The sequence below is a fragment of the Festucalex cinctus genome, chromosome 19 (assembly GCF_051991245.1).
Source record: "Festucalex cinctus isolate MCC-2025b chromosome 19, RoL_Fcin_1.0, whole genome shotgun sequence".
NCBI lineage: Eukaryota > Metazoa > Chordata > Actinopteri > Syngnathiformes > Syngnathidae > Festucalex > Festucalex cinctus.
Genome location: NC_135429.1, coordinates 9347939 through 9372087, shown reverse-complemented (window position 1 = coordinate 9372087; position 24149 = coordinate 9347939). Strand labels below are relative to the sequence as shown.

The 24149-nt window shown below is 40.2% G+C and overlaps 1 protein-coding gene across 4 annotated transcripts in view; it reads right to left on the bottom strand.

The window, feature by feature from the left end:
- The window catches only part of trappc9 (trafficking protein particle complex subunit 9), a 133871-nt gene that overhangs the window by 16499 nt on the left and 93223 nt on the right, over nucleotides 1–24149 (bottom strand). For all 4 annotated transcript variants that reach the window (XM_077507023.1, XM_077507024.1, XM_077507025.1 and 1 more), the window contains one exon: nucleotides 23996–24087. In XM_077507023.1, the coding sequence (XP_077363149.1) occupies nucleotides 23996–24087 (92 nt within the window). The remainder of the gene's footprint in view (nucleotides 1–23995; nucleotides 24088–24149) is intronic.

Genomic DNA, 24149 nt, shown 5'->3' with positions numbered 1-24149 from the left:
ACTGCAAAGCTGGGTATCGGTATCGGGGGCCAAAAAACGGTATCGGAACAACACGAGTTTTGGACTTGTCATCTGACCCAATTCCCGTCAATTATTCATAGATCTTAGAAACATCTCAGAATTAATACACGTTCATGCAGTCCATCTATTGATTCCCAACAATGTGCTGCGGGAAATGATCCAATTTCACTTTATTGGTCTGAAAATGATGATTTACGACAAATGGTGTTATCGTCATCTATCTATACCAGTGACATATAGTGACAGACGGGACACCTCAATACTCTTGACGTTTCCGTACTTTGCAGACTTCAACAGCTACCTCATGTCCTGCACTCACACCGAGTCAGAGCATAGTATTGGGTCGTATGAATAGGGCAGAAACTTTCAAAAATAGGCCGCTCACTGCTGCTTTGTGATTATTCGACATCACACAATCACAGGCAGATGGATATTTATACAGGACGAGACTCACTGATTGTTTGCCTTTTTTTCTACTCTCAGTCGACCTATCATCCTTTCCTCCCACTTACGTGCAGCATTGAAAGCATTAAGTGTAAAATGGCCGCGTTTGAAACTCTACTACCTCTTTTGGCCCAGAAGAGGCTGACTAATGACACTAAGCACATTATCCTGTTGAGTATAATAATCTAATATCGGACTGTTGAAATAGCCCCAAATTAGCCTTAGGCTTCTTTCTTGTTAAGATGTTGTGGGTTCAGAAAGACCGGAAGTGTTGTGTTCTCGGGTTGGATCCCAAAAACGCAGACGCAAATAAGATTTTAACTATTTATCCACATCGAGAGGGGTGGAACAAACTTGACTAGGCGAGAAACAACGAGAGTTGCACAGAGGCACAGAGGTAATAATCCGACAACAACACACATTTTTCAGATAGCTTATATAGACAGTGAATCGATCTGATCGGTTGTGGGTAACAGGACTGACATGGAATTATCTGATTGGCTGTTGACTATATAAAAAGATTAAACATTCCTGACATCACATAGCGCTTGACATCACATAGCGTCTTACCAGTTGAAACTAGATGCTGTTTACATCAATTCAAAACAGACACTTGACTGTACGGTCATGACCCGAACATAACCCTGGCCCCTAATAACACACAGGCAAAACATGGTCATAACAGGAAGAGTCACAGAAAAGCATCAAAGCTTTTTATGTGCAGCACACGAAAACTAACAAAACGATTGGCGATGAAATTTCTTGGGCAGAAAATTTCGGCTTCCTTATTGAGAAGATTTTCAGCTAAATCCTGACATCTGTCTTTTTCTCTGCGTTCTAGTTCCCGTACAGATATTCAGGGGAGCAGTTTTAGTCTGCATGGAGCATTAAGATGCTCCATGCCCTCTCGCTTCCGGCAGCTTAGACAAGCTTTGCTTTTCTTTACTCATGAAGCTGCGAGTATTTGTTTTTACAGGCACAGAAAAGGCTCTTAAAATGAAGCCCACTTGCCCTTCCGCCCGCTCCCCCATCGGGGCGTGCAGACCTTGCATGCAAGCGAAAAGCCACTGATGAGGAAGCCAGACTGACTTCAAACACTTGCGAGGGATCTCGTCTGCCTGCACGATCATGTTGACTTACAATTACAATTGTAAGAGGGGTTTGGTAGAATCTACAAAGACAACTATTTGCTTTTTCTCTTTTTCAAACCCATAAAGGAGCAATGCTTAACTTCACTCTCCAAGAATATAATTTTTTTTTTTTTCATCTTGGACAATGGACATGTGGGAGTTCTCATGGTTATCAGAATGTCTTAAAACTTTTACTGGAGACTTAAAAAGAGGTAAATAGCTGCTCTTGTTTTCTAGAGTCAATAAGGTTTTCCACAAATTTCCTACATCTAAAATGTAAAATTTTTACTTATCAAGTTTTAATTTCAAACAAAAACAGAAGGTGCAGAGTGTTCCCAGGCTCAGCAGCATCTCTTATTATCTTCTATATTATAGGTACCTGAAGTTTTAAATTGATCTATTTTTGGCCAGATTTTTTTTTTAGATTTTCTTTTTTTTTTTTAATCCGATATTTATATAAATGCTGAATATCGGGCCGGCACAATTATCACATTTTAGGCTAATTTTCAAGAACAATTGAAACTACAACAGCATTGAGTTATCGAGAAATAAAAGGAGCAGAAATTTCTAAGATTTACATAGTTAGTGATGAATTTATCCATCCATTTTCTTGACCGCTTATTCCTCACAAGGGTCGCGGGGGTGCTGGAGCCTATCCCAGCTGGCTTTGGGCAGTAGGCGGGGTGCACGCCGAACAGGTTGGCAGCCAATCGCAGGTCACACAGAGACGAACAACCACTCACAATCCCAAGCACACTTAGGGACAATTCGGAACGCCCAATTAACCTGCCATGCATGTCTTTGGAATGTGGGAGGAGACCGGAGTACCCGGAGAAGACCCACGCGGGCACGGGGAGAACATGCAAACTCCACCCTGGACTCGATCTTGCGTCTTCAGTACTGGGAGGCGGAGGTGCTAGCTACTCATCCACCGTGCTGCCCATGATGAATTTATGAAGAAATAAATAAGTACAGGCTGGTGATTGGCTTAAGAGGAGATGATGTAGCCACATTTTTGTCTAAATGCCACTTTTTGGCATTTGCGTTTCAACTCTTCAAATGTAATTTTAAAATGAAAAAATTTACCGTCAGTGAGCCATTCAGCAAAAAAGCCGTTCAAGGTGGAGGTATGACAAATATTTGGACGTCTCATGAACCGATTGACTCTGTTGCAGATGTAGGAGTTCCTTTCCTCATCTTTTTCTGATGACTAATATCTAGAGCCACGGCGAGAGAAGCCGAATGAGGCAATGCCCCCCCTGCATGATGAATGAGCCAGACAGAATTGAGATTAGGAGTAGTCCGCTGAATAAATGAACAAATTCATGAAGTGCGAGCAAAAAATAAAAATAAAGCCGTTGACACGTTCCTTTCCTTCTCCATAAAGTGTTGCTTCTAGGAACAGCTCGCCTCTGGTTACGGGCCCTGTGACCGCCGTCGTCATTAGCGCCCTCACCGCTATCACTATATGCTGATACTTCCTGTCCCGCTTTAATATGTTCACGTCTGTCGGTGACGGATGCTATGAGAAATCAGATCGTATCCCCTAACAACTGCTAAAACGACACGAACACAAGAGCATGATGACACGGCTGGCATTTGGAGAGCGGGAGTGGCGTCTGCTGACCTGCTTTTTCCAAGTGTCATCACACAACCGGAGCCAGCAAACAAATGTGGCTATGATGACACACTGGAATAGGAATAAAACACAAGTGGCGCGCTAATTAGACAGACTGTGTAGATTGGAGAAGACACCAATTATTGGTCCAAACAGTTAGTTTAGTCAACAAATGCTTTCGAAACCTCTCTCAGTGGGGATCTTTTTACAATATGTTTGAAACTCTGGTCTGTTGCAAAGTTTTATCACTTTCTCTTACTCATGAAAACATTTATAATTATCCATTTTCTATATTGCCTATCCTCAAATTTAAATATCTATGGCCCTCATTAGACATATATTCTCAAAAATGAAGTAATAAAAATTGCTTATGCATGCGTAACCTTTACAATTTAGTATAGTCTGCAGTGCATGATTTATTTCATTATTTATTTTATTTTATTTTATTTTATTTCTATACTACCTATCCTCAAATTTAAATATGTATGGAAGTGTGGAACTGACAATGTGGAGTAAACGTTTTGACTGGTGAGTACGTTCGAACGTATTTAACCCTTTGTTCTGCTGCCACCTGCTGGCTGTTTGTGTAATAACTACCATTTCTGCAACCGTTCCTTGCAGTTGAGAGGCTGCATCAAAGCCTTCCGTATGCACGAGGATAAAAAAAACAAAACAAAACATATAAATACGTCTTTGGGACACTTAAAACATTTTACAAAAACGTATTTATACGTTTTTGGGAGCAAAGTAAAACATACTCGCAAATACGTTTTAACGTAGTTGTAGGCTAAATGTTACAAACACAGCATATTTTATTATAATGCCACAGGGTATTACATTTTGTTTTGTTTTTTTGTTGTTAGCATTTAGAATACATTATAACAATACGTTCAACTTTTGTGATTTAGTATATATATGTAATATTGTCATTTTAATGCAACAGTGTATTAACCTGTGCATGCACAAGTAATACCCCATGGCATTATGGGAAAACGAAGGTAGCATTGGTACGTGTGCAAGTCTCTGCAAAGTGTACAGTGTGGAGTTAATAACGAGAAAGTCAAGGTCCACCAATTGAACCCAGACACTGCGCCTGCGATTCCACATGCAAATGAACCCAAATTACAGCTCATCTCTTAAGGCAAAATGTCAGCCTAATGCTGCTGCTGTTGACTTTAATTGAGTATTTAATTGAGAGTTTGAAAGCTGAATTAGCACTCTGCCATGTTTGGTGTCATGCGGGCTATACAGTAGGTTGCTCCCTGCTGCACTCTCTGCTGTGAGTTTATTCCAAAGTCAAAACGTAGTCGTGCACTCTAGCGTGATTGCATTTCCAATTTAATAACAACAGCCTGATCACAAAACGGCTTTATAGATTGCTTATTTACAACACATCTGTCTGTCTGCTGTCTTTGCTCTTTAACAGGTGCGTGTTCCATCTGCACTTTTGCGATATGCTTTGTTGAAGCAAAATGAGAGACACCGCATTAATCAGTCCGCCTAAAATAAATTCACAAGACTTCACAAGCTCTGACGTCCTGTGGACTCTCCATTAAGAAAACCAACGGGAATTCATCAGTCTCATACGCTCGCTGATAAAGATTAGCTCCTAATCAAATCCTGTTTTCTGAATGGAGCCTTCAACCTCCCTCTGCCAAGTCTGTACTCCAAGTAGCTCAGCCACGCGCCTGATTGACAAAATGTCTTTTTGTTTACATTCTCAGGAATGCATTTAGGTATCACAACGGTGGACAACTGTTTGGAAATACGATGCCACAGCAAAAGGCACGGTTGAAAACCTCAAAGTATGAATATGACACAGTTGTTCTTTGTCTTTCAGAAGGATTGCAAATATGTTAACTCATTGACTGTGGTGCACGTTTATATTTGTCTACTGGAATTCAAGTATTTGCTGCCACTAATGAATATACGTATTCGTCTGACTTGTCTGTGAAAGTTGGTAAACGGTTCCACTTTGTTAAATAGCAGTTTTGGTGTTTATATTGCCAAAAAAAAAAGACACTCTAAAATGGCGGACAGTATGGGGAGGTCTGCTTTGACATTTGATTTTGGTGGGGAATGAGTTAGCAAACTTAAACTTCACTAAACAAACTAAACTTTAAACTAATTGGGCACGATTTCAAATGCTAAGTGCGTTTTGAGCAATCTGCCACGAAACGTCCATGGACAATACTTCCCAATTATCAGTTGCAAGTTACAGCTGTTGGACAGAATGTAAATCTGTTGTTTTTCAGCCATAATGTAATGTTTATTTCTTCGAAAAAATAAACTCTATTATTTCTTGCCAGCATCATTGTCGTATTTAGCAACCTTCACCATACTGGTGACCCAAAGCCGAGCTTAAACCCTCATTCAGGTTTACAGTTTTCCATTGCACGACACTCTTCTAATGCAAGATGACTCGGCAAGTACACACTACCCAAAAATCTCATTAAGGCCCACCACAGCCACTGAGTGCTGCTGCATTATTCATATGTTTTTCCAAGCACTCTAAAACTGGGTGAATAATTCCACGTGATGTTCAAATTGCACAGCAAGGTTACGTCTAAGCATTTTTTATTTTTTTTTGGTCCCAACAATTGCGACCAGGCCCTTAGTAGCTGATGGGTACTCATAAAAATAGAAGAGGTGCCTTGTAAGCAAGTTCAGATGTGGAAAAGCACATGCAGTGATGGAATTTCAGTGCCACACACTGGATAGTATTAATGAGCACTGCATATTTATGAATGTTAGGCAAAGGCTGGACATTTGTGTTTATTAGTAGGACCTGTAAGTGGTACATATTTCCGATTTGCAATTCACTTTTTCATATTTTTTTTTTTTTTCTGCGACGCCTAGCTGGCTGGAAAATGACGGCAAGAAAGTATTTTACATCCCGGACGAGGCACGAAGAGCTTTGAATGTTGAGGAAGTGCTAAATTTAGTTTGTTAGAAGTTATAGGCAATTATTTTTTAAAGGGCAAGACAATCCCAATTTTTCTGGGTTTAAAAAAAAAAAAAAAATGTTTTTTTTTGGGGGGGGGGGGGGGGCAATAATACGTTCTATGCAGCCCCATTCCGGTTAATATTGCGTTAGTGGAATATGAGTTCAGCAGCAAAATCCAGCCGTTTATATCCAACTCAGGGGCAGCCATTTTGCCACTTTCTGTTGACTGAAGATGACATCAATGTTACGCAGGTCTCAGGTAACAACCAATCACAGCTCAGCTTCAGTAAACAGGTGGGCTGTGATTGGTCCTTGCCTGAGCCCTGAGCAACTGTGACGTCATCTTCAGTCGACAGCAAGTGGCAGAATGGCCGCCCCCATGTAATGGATAAAAATGGCTTTGCTTCATAACTCTTATTCCACAAATAACACATATAACATATTTTTCAAAAAATGTTTAAGGTTGACTTCCACTTGAAAAATGTGTTTTCCCAATATTCACTAAAAAGTTGCGCTTCTGTTGACATAGACAGTGACGTTATAATGTTAATTCATAATTTCACAAGTGTCTATATAACACCAGCACTTCATGACTTGCAGGAAAAAACAAAACAAAAACAAACGAAAAGAAACGTGGCATATGCTGAAGGCTCGCCTGAGGAAGATAGGTGGGGGATTCCACAGCTGTTGCGGCTAAAATATGCAAATTGGCGGAATACGGTGGCGGTTAAATATAAAACCGTCATTAAAGTTTTAGAGTTGTATTAAGCAGACGGATAACACAATAATAATCCCACTGATTAACGACTTGCAGGTGATTTAAGTAACATGCCGGCATGACAGGGTAGGATACGAGTGCTTGTATGAATCAAACCTTATCATAGTAGTTTTTTTTTTTTTTATTATTTCACCAACTAATCAATGTTTCTTAATGTAGATAATTTTATTTCAAAATGAGTCCTTTTTATTATGTCTCTTTGAAGTGCCATAAGGACGAGGATGCACCATCACGGAGTGGAAACTAACTCGGACTGGCAGATGGGTCGAGGGCATTGAGTAAACAGCCACGCAGGTCAGAGTGACATTAAAATGTCTTTCATTGGTCGTCTATATAAAGAAGGGGGATGCAAATGACTCAACTGTCACAAGAGCAAGTTTCACTGTTATTAATCGATATAATGGATCCGCCATGACGGCGAAACAAAATATGACCCCCTTAACATGATGTAGCTGAGGAGAATGGTAGCCAGGAAGGGGGGGGGGGGGGACAAAACGTGTTCCATTATATTGGTAAAGCAGCCACAGCTGACTGCCAAAGGCGAGAGCTGGAGCTGACAAACTAAAAATGCTGCGTGCCTTTGCCTGACAATGTTACAAAAGCCTCCAGTGCGCTGGATATATGACGTGATGATTTATTATATATATATATTTTTTGGGCTCACATTGTACTGATTCTCTCAGCCCTCGCCAAATGGAAAAGCTCGTGCCCACGTTTGCGGTTGTAGTATGTCATTTTGGTGTGAAAGAGTGTGTGGGCCGCATGAGTCGGAGGCTTTTTCGTCACGACATTACAACAAGTGGTCAAGGAATGTCGGCCATCGGTGACTGTGACTCAGACGTGTGGAGCTACAGTGGGAGCAGCTACAGTGCTCACTTATTGTCTTCGCCGCTTGACAATGATGAATGTTATGGGTAGTATGTAGCATTGCTTCAATTAAGGCTGCTGTAAAACTCTTTTTCATATCACATGCGCACACTCATGGCTGACAACGAGGCACTCAGAATGGTTTATTACACCATCACAGCCATAGTCCACACGCTCTCTGTCAAGTAGGACTTTAATCCCACCTTCTTTTCCATTCCTGGTACTTCGGCCTTTTTCACCAACATGTGTGTGCAATCGCAGCCAACAATGAGGCACTCTAACAGTGTCGTCTACACCAACCCCAGTCCACATGCTGGCTGTCAAGTAGGACTTTAACCCCACCTTCTTTTCCATTCCTGGTACTTCGGCCTTTTTCACCAACACGTGCGTGCACTCGCAGCCAACAACGAGGCACTCTAACAGTGTCGACTACACCAACCCCAGTCCACATGCTGGCTGTCAAGTAGGACTTTAACCCCACCTTCTTTTCCATTCCTGGTACTTCGGCCTTTTTCACCAACACGTGCGTGCACTCGCAGCCAACAACGAGGCACTCTAACAGTGTCGACTACACCAACCCCAGTCCACATGCTGGCTGTCAAGTAGGACTTTAACCCCACCTTCTTTTCCATTCCTGGTACTTCGGCCTTTTTCACCAACACGTGCGTGCACTCGCAGCCAACAACGAGGCACTCTAACAGTGTCGACTACACCAACCCCAGTCCACACGCTCTCTGTCAAGTAGGACTTTAATCCCACCTTCTTTTCCATTCCTGGTACTTCGGCCTTTTTCACCAACATGTGCGTGCACTCGCAGCGGACAACGAGGCACTCTAAAGCATCCATGCCAGCAAACAATGCAAACAGCAGATTTATATAAAGAAAATGGCTGGATTTTATAATGATATATCCGAATCTAATTGCTCTAGTCTCACAGCAGAATTTTATTTTATTTTATTTTTTTTACCACTTCAGTAGTTTGTGATGTGATGTTAAAGTTTCATCTAATCTCTTGGTCAAATAAAAATCTCATGAGAAAACAGACTTCACACAAGAAAATTGCCAATAAATGAACAAACGGGTTACAAAAGACCGGCCTTGAGGGATATTGTTCTGGAAAATAATGACATTTTTGATGTATGAATGTTATATTTTAGATCATATTCCCCTTTAATTAAAACTGCCAGCCAAGGACAATCACAAAACTTCAACTGTAATGGATGGTGCGGCCTATTTTGAAAGCGCAAGAAGAAGCCATTCTAACAGATTGTGTGCTCGTGTTATGTCGTGCGACCGTGTCGCGCACACGACAAAGTGTTTGAATCCCGAGCCTGGAGACAGCAGCGCCGAGGTCCTTCTGCTTTCATTTATAATTCAGAGCTGCGCCGCATACCATTTGTCCTCGGCAGAATTACAATTTCATATCTACACTTTACGGGGAATTGCCTTTTTTTGAAAAGGCAAAACAACGATGCCCACCTATACGAGGTCTCGAGTAGTCCATTGTTAGAAGAACTCTTTAGGGAATATGATGATATTTGCTGGGAAATAAATACAATAGTGAAAGAACGTGTGTGAGTATGACAATCCCGCACACACAAAACAATGAGGGCTCAGCACATCCATCTGTGTGGAAAATCAATATCTCTGCACCGCTTTTGCTGCATCTTATCTTTATCTCTGGTCAAATTCAAATGGATACGTTTAAGGCAAATTGGGGTAGGGGAGAAAATAATTGATTCTTCAATACATCATGATGCAGATGAAAAGCTATTAATACATTTTTATAATGGATTTTTAACAGGAAAATGAAAATTAACACTTGCTAAAATGCTAAATTTAGTTGACACATCTGTGCAAAAAATCTGAGTAAACAACTCAACCGTAAATGAAGATGGGTGCATAAAAAAATGGGTTTAGACATATGTGGTACATCAGTCGGCCATGTTTTGGCTTACAGACGAGAGGTGTGAGCAGCACCTCGTTGTGGCTTTTCCCGCTAAGACAATGAATATGTTTGCCAACCCAAAAGCAGCTAAATGGCAAAATCAAAACCATCCAAAAACATGGACGGATAACGCCGTACCTTCGCTTTATGTCTGAACTGATTTCATCTCTACAAGCTTTAATTACTAGCAGATTTTTTGACAATAATGTATGAATAGATGCAATTACATGATCTGACTGTGATTTCAATTAGCTAATTTCATTACACACACGTCTTAAATGTTTAACAAAGGATAATAGAAGTGAATGTGTGTGTAATTTTACTTATTGATATATATGATAATAAGTTGTATATAATCTCTGGTAATTTTCAGTTTCTGGCTGATAAATGATGGCAAAAAAAAATGTTTATACGGATGGCCGCGCCTATATTAAATTATAATCCCAACAAACACATTGTTATAGGGATACTTGACTTATGAAGCCATTTTTGGCAGTAAAAACTTTTTTGCCTATAAATAATTGATATTCTCATTATTTTTCATGTACACTTAGTACTAGGGGTGTTAAAAAAATCGATTCAGCGATATATCGCGATACTACATCGCGCGATTCTCGAATCGATTCAATAATCGGCAGAATCTATTTTTATTTTTTTTTTAGGATTCACACCTTGAGCATGGAAGAATGTTATATGAACGGAACATTAAGCCTTAATATTTTATTTTAATGCTGTTCAAACATGAAACAGATTACAACCTCTATAAGACTGAAATTTCAGATAAATAAATAATACATTTTCATATAAATCTTACACTCTACAAGCTTACTGATTAGTATTTTCTAAATTTGAATGAAAAAAAATCGCAACAATCGACTTATAAATTCGTATCGGGATTAATCGGTATCGAATCGAATCGTGACCTGTGAATCGTGATACGAATCGAATCGTCAGGTACTAGGCAATTCACACCCCTACTTAGTACATTTTAAAAACACATTTTGTAACTTTCAGTTGACTGAAATTGATACCACATCTTCTCAAGGCTCAGGAAACGACCAATCACGGCTCAGCTTGCGTACATCACATGACTCAAACCCAGAAAACAGGTATGACGACCATGATGTGGTGTCATTTAGTATTATCAATAATGAAAATAGCAAATTAATACACACTAAATCGTAAAAAATTTTCAAGTTGTCATTCATTTTGCCAAGTTTTGATCATACCAACATGATTAACTATTAAAATGAATTCCTGTTTTGTTCTGAGAGCGTATGCGCTGAGGTGGAGAAAAGTCGACCCCTCCCGTACCTGATCAGAACATTATGGAGGCAACTGCCGTCATGCTAAGCCACAGAGGGAAGAGATTTGATTTGTCAAGCGGGCCGCAGGCGCTCGCGTGCGGCACAGAGCGCGGCCGCATCGGCTCAGCCGGGGCTCGTTGCTCTACCTGTCATCACCGCTTCTGACTCACCGCTTAACCTTTGCCACCGTGTCCGGCGCAATACAACCCGCGTGGGAGGGGCGGATGGGGTAACTGGATGGATGGGGCTCATGTAACGATATCCAAACGTCGCGATATGTTATCAAGATAAGATGATAATTATCGTGATAATTGTGGTGAGGGTGGCGATATAAAAAAAGCTCACAATACTGTATAAAAAAATAGCTCATATCATTTGAAAAAAAGCACGATATTGTGTTTTTGTACATAACAGCAGTGAAAAAGAAATAGGCTTGGCCACTCATTTTATTTTAACGTCTGGTCTATAGAATTCTCTTTCGCTGAAGTCATAATTCCAGATACAGATCAAATGGTACAGGTAACATAAACCTCAATACACATAACATAAAATCACCAATAACACTTAATATTGAGGCACTTACTTGATAATGCTCACCCACTTTGTGAATCAAGCCAATTTTGGGAGGAACTCAAATGTTTCCCCTTTATCTGGCCATTAGTGTGGGTCTTCAACATCGGTGGCCAAAACATGCCTAATTAAAATTAAAGTGCACCAATAAACTAACCACTTGAGGGTGCTGGAACTAGAGAAATGTAAATCAACCTGGTCTTTTAAAAAATGTCCTGCTTTTCAAGTTTTCACATTGTGACATGACAAAAACGATATTGTGGCAGTTTTAAAATCGGGATTTTGCTGTAATCCTTAATAAATTGCCGTAGATGCGTAGAGGAGACTTGATGCGCTTCAGAAGACAAGCTGGTTGAGCAAACCATTCAGCCAAAGGTACCCCAATGAAGGGGTTATGAAATATGAATACCACATTTTAGATATGATGACACACTTTAAATGTTTCACTGCCATTGACGGAAAAAGACGCCAAATGATGCATTTTTTTGCTGGGCTGGCAGTGAATGTGTTAATATAAACACCGTAAACTAGGTATAAACTTTACCAAACTGCTTGGTGGAAATGACATGACACCATTGGAGCACCTGAAATGTTTTTCAGTTGTCTTCAGGGACCGGCGGGTTCTGGTGTTTGTAGACAATACAGCATTGAAAACAGACCGGCGTGCAAGCGGTATCGCTTATAATTACTCGTCAAAGCGTGATTGTTTTGAAATACCAGGTGTTTTGCACAATGACAAAAGCGGACAAAGAGGCAGAACAAAAGGCCAGCCTACTTTGAAAGGAGGAAGACATAGAGAGAATCAGCCGCTAAGAAATTGCTATGCGGTTATAATATCCCGATGGATGGAGATATCACCGTGTGTGACAAGGCAAAACCTCCCCTTAAAATGCGAGATTGATCAACAAAGATACATTATTTGTAGTAAATAGAATCATTTTCGGTGAGCACCCGATGATTTCTCATGGCGAACAGGTTAGGAATCACAGGCTTAACCTGTAATCGTGAAAACGCTCAATCTCATGCATAATCCCCGGGACTAAAGCCAATCATGTGATTTACAGCAGAAGGCCCCGCCCCGGTCTCTCGGCACCATTTGCGCAAGGTTGTCAATACACGGACGGGATCATTACGTTCAACTGTGCCTCCGCAACACGGCGGAAGGTCCCCGTGTGTGTTGAGAGCAAACAACATACTGTATACGAGACCCCGTCCATCGATTCCCTCAAAGCTCCCCGACCAATTATTACCCCTCTGCATCTATTTAAAGACGCCCTTCTAATTAACGCTCATCGTCAGATCTTTTCCCTTCAGAGTTTGAAGCATTTTGTTTGCAGCGTGCATCGCGTTTCTTGTATTCGCGACCCACGGAGGACTTGCCGAAGCCGCCTCATTTAGATGTGCGGCGGCAGACAGCCGCAGTTGACAGCCTGGAGTGTGCAATATTCCCTCAGTGCATCTCCAGTGTTAAGCAGTGGACTGGATATTATTGACCAGGGGTCAGCAATCCTCAGGGAAGCATAATAAGTCATGGGGAGGGTTACTTGTTTGATATAACCTTCCTATAAATCATTCTTATTTGGATTATCCTATGTACAGGATAATGTACGCTTCCTGTCTAAAAGGACTGGAGAGTGTGGATTGAAAATACGTTTCTTTTTGGTTGCCACAATGCATTGTGTACATAAAAGTAAAACCAATCAGAAAGCATCGGTCATTTTGCCAATTATTTTGAAGGGCCATTATCAGCTGATTCGGCCGATTAATCGGTCGGGCCCTAATATACATATATATTTTCATGAAAGTCAAATGGTTCAAGTCTACCGAATATGTTGAAATTGTACGAAAGTAAGCCGGGAAATGCCAGTCCATTATGTGTATGTCCAATCAGATTTCAGCCAAAGCCGTCTGTTCTTTAACAAGCAAAATATATTTCTAGATATCAGCACACCTTCATACTGATTTTGAATTCTATCTTATGTTATTGATTTGGAACAGCTCCGTCTGTTATGTGTGTCGTTATATGTCATTTTACTTTTAAACCGGGGAAACAAACCGCTGTCGGATCAAAAAAAAAAAAAAAAAAAAAAAAGTCTTCTTCTTCTTGTATAATTAGGGGTGGGACGATAGGGGTAAATCACGATTCGATACTGTGACGTGATTTGGCTCAAGATATCGATAATATCACGATACACGATATGTACAATTTCTGATATATTGTCAAAATTTTTTTTAGCAACATATCACAATATGTGACTGAAAAAGCCCATAACAAGGAAAATGTCTAATTTTGCATTGATTCAATGCCAAAACTTTGTACAATGTACAAAGTTGTGCATAGTGCTTCACTGCCTCTGAGCCTTTTAACTGTAAACATTGTAAAGTGAGACAAATTAAAGTGCATAAACATTTATAACATAACATTGCACAACTAGACACAATATAGCGATATCTACCGTCAGTGTATCGATAATTTATTGCAACAGAGAGCGCAACAATTTATTGCGATATTTTTTTTTCTCCCACCCCTATGTATAATATCGATGATTTCTCTCGGTGGGACATGATAATGGTGGTGTCAAGAGGTGGATTAAGATAAATAAGATAAAGTGTAAACGGAAGTTAAAAATATAAATGCATCTAAAACTGTTTCCACATGCACAATATCATCATTTCTCTCAAATATTGTTCACAAACTAGTCTAAATCTGTGACGGTGAGCTCTTCTCCTTTGCCGAATAATCCATCCCACCTCACAGGTGTGCCATATCAAGATGCTGATAAAACACAATTAGTGCACAGGTGTGCCTTAGACTGGCCTTCTATTGTGGACACTCTAAAAGGTGCAGTTTTGTTTTATTTGGGGGCTCGGAAAACGTACTCAGTTGAAATTGCCCTTAAGAAATCCTAACAGGTGTGTCTGCCTATATTACAGATTAACACCTGCCAAAACATTGCAATACCCAAGCTTATCAACGTTGAACATTCTCCTGGATTCATGCATTATTAAAGGTTCATGAATGATTCATTTGGGGATGCTTTCACTTCGTTTTCGTCAATTCAGACTCAATCAAAAATAGTTTTTGTCCGTTTCAGTATTTTACCACCCAAAAGCAATATAATTTGCCCATGAATGGCATTTAGACGAAACGTTAATGAAAGCAGTCAGTGTATTGTTAGGTGTCATGTTAATCACGTTGTTAGATGGCACCTGATCCCATGCGTTATGGCGCTTTATATTCCAATTCCGTGCAACGTTCGCGAGCCTACCCTCTGTGAACCCGTTAATTACCGTCACCGCCGCTAGAGCCAATAACGCCGGTTTTAAATGTGTCATACAGGACTCTGTTACTACCCGCGCGTGGGCGCCTGTGAGAAAGCGAGAGGCAGCCGGCAAATGCAAATGAAGGTCTGTGACAATGTATTCTCATCAAGTGTTACCAAAAATACATTCTCCTGCGCTTTTGCAGGAGCACCGGGGGAGGTGGGGGGGTGGGGGGGTCGGCGACAATGTTCCGTGGCCCTGAAACCCCCACCCCTCACCGGTCCATGATATGCTGTCACCCGCTCAAGTATTTTTCTTGCAGCAAGACTTGTTTCTCGCGCTTGCTATCCCAGCGTGGAGGATTGTGCTCAGCCTATCTGGGGAAGTCCCGCTGGGTGCTCGTGTCCACTACTTGCCACAGCGGCAGGTAGCTGTCGACGGGCTGAACATGAATATTAAGTGGAGCATGCTGACTTTGCGTTGTCAGCATCGGTCTGACATATGTGCTAGATATTAAACCGTAATGAAAAGAGATGTTATGTCCTAACTTGGGTGCGCAAGCTAAAGCTTGGGGTACACAAAATAAAATGATTTTTTTTTGTATCACTTAAAAAGTATATAGCTAATAAATATAGGGGCCAGAATGCCAATAAAATAAAATATACTTCCATTCCTTAGCTTTGAAGCAATTAACTCACTTGCTCCCAAAAACATATAAATATGTTCTATTTTAAATGTATTCAGTGTCCCAAAATGTATTTATACGTTTTTTTTAATATGCTAGAGCATACAGAAGGCTTTGATGCAGCCTCCCAACTGCAGAGAATGGGTGAAAGAAAATGGTCGTAATTACAGAAATGGACGGCAGGTGGGAGCAGAGTATAAGAGATCAACCAGGGCCATGATGAAAACAATGTGAATAGTGATGAAACCTAGCTATATTCTATTATATTCTTTCTTTTGGTAGGTTCCATGTTTTTATAGCAATAAAACACAATATTTTGTGGGCCTTGCAAAAGCAGTCAAAATAAAGTAAAACAGCCAGGAGTGAATTTACTTCAGTGAAAATGGCTGGGAGTGAATGAGTTAAAAGGTCTGATAAGATTATAAAATCACATAAAAGGTCAGCAGGGATGATATAGAACTGACAACATTTCAAGAATAAAGTAAATCCTCGTTTTATAGCCTACATAAAACCGGTTAAATTCAAGTGGAATGATGCTCGTTGCTTAATAGCAGTCCAATTAAAATGCAATAAAATGCTAAATAAACATCGGGGTGAGAACACGATGCACAGAATATGTATGAAAGACAAGAGGCTTCTGGGAAATCAATGTTTGGCCAGAGTAATCCGTCCATTTTCTGCACCACTTATCCCGTTCAGGGGCACAGTAGGTGAATTCATACTGGACTGGTCGGCAGTCCATCACAAGGGGATTCGGAAGTGAGAGAATGGGACAACTTGATCCCTCTCCAGTTTTCTCAAAGTTACGTGAACCTCTATACTACCGATAATGTCCGGACTAAGGTTAATAATAATAATAATAGTTAACAAAAAACGATGAAATAACAAAATTGGATTTTTTTTTTTAAATTATCTTTATGAAATTAACATGAAAGCTAACTGAAAGTGCATTTATTTTTATAGAATAAACTAAAATTAACTATAATTATAGCAAACATCCATTTTCGTCTTTGTCAATATCATAAATTCATTTTAAACGTGTTTATACATATTAGTACACATAAGGAAGGTCAAACCGTTGTTTGAGAATTGTAGTTTACTTTATGACACAATTTTTAGTAGACTTTACACCGATCTGATTAGCTGGGACGCTGAACGACTATAATGTCTTAATTTTGCCGGTCATCAATGATGTCATTGATCAATGATCGGCTTAGCAAAATAAGACATTTAAAGTTATAGTTCATGCATATCCATTGGCGTCAATTTCACTATTTGTGGGCCAGTTCTATCGCTCGCGAATGGCGGTGGTTGATTATAGAGTAGATATAAAAATAGATATATTGCTCCATTTTCTCATCGAATCTGTAATCGTTTTTTTCACACGATCACGGATCTGCAGAAAAATTCTAATTGTGAAAAGCCTGATATTTAGTGACTTTTTTTTTATTTTAAATATATATTTCACTCAACAAATGCTCATATTAAAAGAAAACTAATATTAAAAGTAATAAAAAACTACCAGTAAACTAAAATGAACATTATGGAAAAAATAACATCTAATGTCTAATAAAATTGCTCTAAAAACTAATTAAAACTAACTAAATTAAAAAAATAAATAAACAAAAGTCAAAATGAAATAAAGACTAACCATAATGAAAAATCAAAAAATATTATAACCCTGGTCTGGAAAGACAAATCAGCATTGACTTTTAGATTACACATAGTGGACGCCCAGATAAAACTGATATACTACTTTCCCTCCTATGATTTTATTATGGCAAATGATCTACTAATTTGACTGGATTCCAACACATGACAAGTCTTTCTGTGCATAACCAAGACATATGGAGAATGACTCAGTTGGCACCAGAGCATCATTAATGAAGATCAATGGTGACAGATGAGCGTGGCAAAAGGGACTGGTCTCTGAGGGGGGGGGGTGTCACGACTCGCCGTTGTAAAACAGACTGCCTGGCTCTGCAGGTGGCCAAGTCAAACATCCCCATGGAGAAGTAACAACTTCATTTGATTACTCATATCGCTCTCAAATGCCGGCAGAATAGTCGTCTTCGGTGTGAGCTGGTCCAGCAAGGTGCATTTATATTCATGACTTCACTGATTAGCATGCTCTGATTGCGCATTCGTCGCTGAGGTACGGCACTTAAAACAAGCCTTTGCATCATTTCACAGCGCTCCTCGAGCCGGCAAAACACTCACGGAGACTCAACAGGACACCCAAGCGATGATCTGTTTGCATTTGGTCCTGATGAGGATTGATGACGCATTGCGCCTGCGAGTAATAACATGGCACTGTTTATATTTCCTCGCGCAGGTGAGAGAGGCGCAACCACAATACAGCTAAGATTAAAAAAAAATAAAAAATCAGGTACTTAGAACTGTGCTTCACACACAACACAGTAGTGAAATTCAGTAAGGAAACTAATCCCACTGGTGTAAATGAATGTGATCTTATGATGTGGACTATCAATGGCAAGCGGGAGGTCTGATAAATGTCCACTACTCCCCCAAAACTGAAACACTGACAGGCCGAATTGTTCTGTAGCCATGATGATAAATGCCTCATAAATGGACGCCCCCAAGCCTGTTAGATGCGCTAACTTGACAGCCACTCAGATGCAGAAGGCGACAGAGAGGGGGGAGGGAGGGGAAGTGAGATGGGTGATTATCGAAAGGGTCTGTACAGTGTCTTCTAAAGTGAAGTACACACATAAAAAAATAAAACCAAAATTGAACTTCCCCCCCCGTTTTTGACCAGATCAGAGTTATGACAACACCGAGCAAAAAGTATGGAATCAGCAGTCTTGGACGAGCACTCACTCAGACGTTTTGTTCTGTAGATCAAACTCAGATAAAAAGCATGAAACAGTCGTAAGGTCATTCCAAAGTGCAACATCTTGGCTGTCAGAAACACTAAAATAAATGAAGACAAAACATTGTCAGTAAATGTTACTCTTAGAGAGCAAGTGCAAGGAAGATTTTACAGGGAAGGTTTTTTATTTAATTTAAGATCAGGAAGATCGTTTATTTAATGTTTTGAAGATATCCTAAGTAATTAGCCTGTGGTGACAGAGGTCCACTCACAGATTTTCCTGTTCCACGGGGGCTGACCACAGATCTGATCAGCTGGATTGGAACAGCAATTATTATTATTATTATTTTTTTCCCTTGATGATTGGTTGTAATGTCATAATTTGTACAGCCAACACAATCTTGTTCACTCCAGGGACGTATTCTGGGTTGCCATTGTTAACTCATTCACTCCCAACCATTTTCAATTAAGTGTTTTTTGACAGATTTTTCAAGGCCCGCGAAATATTATCTTCTATTGCTCTAAAAATATGGAACATACCATCAGCGGAAAAAAAAAAGTATATTCCTATCTGTTTACACTGTGCAGCAATTAGCAATAGAACATAGTTAAATTTCATCGTTTTTCACAATTCTGCTTAGAACTGTGGGGAAATCAGCTTGTTTTAACATGGCCATGGCCTTATACTCTGCTGCAACTCAACCATTTTCTGCAGTAGAGAGACTGCATCAAAGCCTTCTCTGTGCTCTGGCATAAAAAAAAAACAACAACAAAAAAAAAACGTATAAATACGTCTTTGGGACACTTAAAACATTTAAAATATGACATATTTATACGTTTTTGGGAGCTAATGAGTTAATAACCCAAGGTTGCTCAGGTTTGCCAGTGGAACTCAAAGGTATTCTGATCATTATATTTAGTATTTTTTCTCACGGTTGAGGCACTCAAGTTTTTTCTGTCCATTCTTTTTCTCTCTGTTGTGATTGGAGCAGGAAGCTAACCAGAAACTAATTTGCCCAAAAACCAGCGAGATTGGAAGTATGTATGACATAGTGTCAATTTGTCTGATAGCAACTTCAATGAGTCAGAAATACCCCTATAGATTAAAAGCCCCTGGAGAAAAGAGCCCCACTTAGGTGTGCATGCCCACTCCGGCGTTCCATTGCCATCAGGACGAGATGTTTAGGGGGGGTAGATTGACAGAGCCTGGACGACAGAGGTGAAAAACAAGCAGATAAATCCAACTCTGTTTGGCCGGTGCTCCTCTTCGGGCCTATCAATCAGCTAAATGGGCAGCTCTCGTTGCAAATTTAAGATTCTCTGTTCCAGTAGTTGGATAGTGAGGAAGCGAGCGGGGCGGTAATAAAACATCCGCCTTTACTCCTGATATTTTATCGACAGTTAGCCTGACGTCTCTATGCGCCAATTAGGCCAGCACGGCCCAACATATGCATGGAGGAGTTTGTTCTGAGGGGCTGTTCCACAAATCCTTATTACCATTCAAAGCAGACACAGAAGATTGAAGTTGCAATCCCGGGATGAAATACCCTCTTTTGTTGATCTCTTCTGGTATTTGACCAAATAACTGAAATTGACTATCAAGCTTGCATTAACAAGGTATATACGATCTGTGCGTTTACTGGACTCACATTGGCACATATCAGATGCGTATCTAATTGTATCCACATTTGGACGACAGCTGATTCCATTTATTTTATATTTACGCTCAATTGTGACAATTGAGAAAAAAAAAATAGGAATTGCATCACTTGAACCATTCAACATAAATTCAACAAACGAATGAAAAAAAGTCAACTTCCAACCACTCAGATGTGTGTAATTTTGAGCGTCAGTCATCGTCAATCGCCAACGGTCAGGAAAGCCTTCCGTCATCGCCAATATCGTCGATATTTCAAGCCAAACCAAATTGTAATTGCCAATCCGTCAGTCGTCATTCCTCAGCAAAACGGACGTTTCTTCCGTCATTCTTCAGCAAAATTCCGTCATTGACAGACATTCCGAAGTTTCCCATCAATCGTCGGTTGCACCGTTTTTAGAATGTTAAAACTAGGAGAATGCACGTTGACATACAAGTTGGGCTAGAGGAAGCTATGCCACCTTTTCTAAAGGCTCAACAGCAGTGTTTCACATATCCGAGTGTGTACTTGCACACAAATTACCAGTAACGTGCGATGAGAAACCTTCTTTCATTGCGGCCAAGCATGCACGTCACTACTACAGAACTGGAGCAGGGTAATTGTTTTGAGCAAGTAGGCTGCCGGGCACCTGACAAAAACATTTCAAGAGGCAAGATCCCCCCTGTGTGTGCTCAAAAGCCAAACGTCCATCTGTGTGAGAAGGGCAGCAGGAAGAGAGGGTGGGGGTTAAATAAAAACCACGACTGTGTGAGTCGCTTCACAAGTACCGTCTTATTAAATTATCTCTCCGCCTTTTACAGCGTGCCCCCCCCCCCCCCCCCCCCTCTTTCCAGCTCTCTTCCAGGCTAAACATTTGTCTTTCCATTCATGGGTGAATTTGTGCTCCATTGAGAAAGGGCGAGCAATGGGTGCAAAGTCCGCATGTAGGACGGCTGTTTTGCTTCTCTCAGCAAAACAGTTGCGAGCAATATGCTGCTGTTTAAAATTTCAAGTTCATTTCATTTCGCATATTTTGTTTTGCTATCATTTTTTTTATAAAGTCTCTGATATGCAAACTACGCAAGCATCACCTCCATCCGATTGGCCAAGGTGATTGTGTATTTAGCAACACGCCATTAAGTTGATATAGTGACACCTTGTCACGAGGCGCACTACTTTGCCTTTAACACATTCACTGCCAACCCAGCAAAAATGCATTATTTGACGTCTTCTTCCATCAATGGCAGTCAATTACTTAAGATGAGATGTAACCAAAATTGATGGATTTTTAAGCAACATTTGCCTTAAAAAAAAAATGAAAAAAGGAGGTTGCAATATAATCACAAAATATATTGACACATTGTGTTTAACACATTCACTGCCAGCCCAGCAAAAATGCATTATTTGACGTCTTTTTCCATCAATGGCAGTCAATGAGTTAATTATGGCGACAGACCAGCAACTCCATCATCAATAAGCTTATCTACATAACACCAGGTTGCAAAAGGCAAATAAAACCACCTGTTCCGGCATTGCTGTTACTGTGTAAAGGTACGAATGTTGTTACACTGTAAGGTATTTTTGTTCAATGGATTGGATTGTGTCGTACAGGAGTGTCCAAACGTTTTCATTTGAGGGCCACATACAGAAAATCAGAAGGACGCAAGGGCCACATAATGTTATTGTGTTTAGTCCTAAAAATTGTACAAATCATTTATTTGTGCTTTTGCATATTTAGAAAAATGCTACAGTATATAAACCAATTTATTTGTAATATAGGTCTTGAGGGGTGCTATGGCCAAAGCATGTCACAGACATTTTAAATTGTGTGCAAAACGAATTACGACTGCTATAAAATATGTTATGTTGAAGTTTATTGGCATTTTTGTGCACCTACTCTGTTTACACTGATGCATTTTTTTTCTCCCTTGTTTTAAAGTTTTAAAAGTATTCTGTCCTGTAAAGCACCTTCTGACCGCTGTCTCAGAAAAGAGCTCTACAAAATACACTTCTTTTTTACTTACTAAAGTTTGCAGCGATACTGTAGGGCAGTTTATCATGGTTGATAAATTGCCCAAAAAAGTATGGGGCAATTCAAAGTGATTTATAGTGTTATAGTTTTGGTATAATGGGCTGGAAGAAAACACAAGAACAGCAAAAAATAGTCAAGAAGACTTGAGTCAACGGAAAGCATAACTAAACAATATGTAAATGTTTGAATCAGTTCTAAATATCAACTTGACAGATGGAAGAAAAAACAAATGACGCTCTGAAATCCCTCATTGTTGTTCATGTTGAGTCTGCATTAAAGCAATTCATGGCGGTTGTTTTGCTTCTTACTCTGGGCTGCCGTTCATTGGCCAAGCCCGCCAACAAACGTCTTCCCTGTGAACACTTCCGAGAAAGCAGAGCACCTCTTATGATGTCTGTGAGTGCAATAAAACGTTGTCAGAGATAATAAAAGCAGTCAGGCAGTAACCTTCAGAAAAACATTAGCGGAGCATCTCCGAGACTAAGCTTCTGGCATTTAGGGAGTTTGTAAAAGTGTCTACCCTTTTCAGACACATAATGAAATCAATGGTTGATGCATACAATTCTGGGAGCTTTTCTACCCCTCCACCACCCTGAATTTTTGTCAAAAGAATTACAGAGGGTCTGAAAAGTCGACTTTGATTGCTGAGGTGGAAAATTAAATTGAAATGAAAATCACAAAAGACTCTGTCGAAATCTATTGGAATTAGTAAAGAAGCCAAGCCAAGATTCATATCATCGATTCAAGCTCATAAATCGGAGACGTGACTGGTCTTATTTACACTTTCTTTTTGCAGCCCGGCAGCGCCTTTTTCAAATAAAAGATCTCTCCCACGATGCAGGAACAAATTTGCAATAAAAGATGTGCCTGAACTGTTAAAAACTTCCTGTGACTTTGCTTTGAAAACTGTATGCTTTGGCCTGCATTTGCTCTCTTAACATGAATAACAAAGTGAAAAACAGATAATCCGACATGGGGATTGCTGACAGATAGCATCATTATGGCCACACAACAGCAACTTCTTTCCTGATAACTGTCAAAAGGTAGAAAACACCACACACACAAAAATAAACAGAGCATTTTTTTTTTTTTTTTTTTTAGAAAACAACCCCGAAACAACTACAACTACAAACCAAACGTTTGGCAAGCAGGGCTTATTAATTTTACTCTCGAAGTGTAAAGCTAAGAAAAAGCAAGTCAAAGTAACCAATTAGACTTACAATTTTAGACGCAAGGGAAAAGCTTGAATTACATCCGTAATTGAGCCGATGATAGTTTTGGCAACACAGATAAAGGCATCCTAATGGGCTGAAGCAAATTACTTGGCTCATATAATCAGCAGGGCTCGTAAGGCCGAGACTGGAAAGTGTGAGGACACCTTTACGGAAATAAGGACAATGGGGAAAAGAGGCAAAAACAACGTAACGCTTGTTATTTTTTCAGAATTTCCCCAGGTAACTTCTTCACAATTCCTCCTGCCCGTCTTTAAAAAAAAAAAAAAAAATCCACACTTTGCCTCATTTTGCTGATTGCTTCATCTTTGTAGGGGGGAAAAAAGCACAATGGCCCCAGCTGACTAATCAAAAAGCTGGCAAGGCCCAAAACGAGGTGCCATGAATCTCTGAAAAAAAAACAACCACCCTCGGTGAATCAAAAGTGATTTCAGATGATGATCGCAGATGGCGCGACCGAAAAAAGTACTTGCCGCGTCCCGAGAGGTTCGCGAGCTAACCCGAGCTGCGGTCTCCACTTCTCCAAAATAGACTGCAGGCCATTATATATGCAAATAAAAACATAGCTTGAGACCAGTTGTGGGGCTTCACATGCTAAATGACAGGTAATGAGGTGACTGGATAACCGGGGATGAAGTTTCTCACGGTGAGAAATAAACACGCCGTGCCGCGTGAAACTCACCCCACTGCAAGGGGGCGAGCTGCAGGTGCTCCAGGACCAGTTGGTTGAGGACTCCCTCGACGCTGGCCTCGCCGTGGCGCCGCAGGGAGGGGTGGAGTGGGGTTAAGGGAATACACGAAGAAACTTTGTGATACACTTTAGCAACACGCAGGAG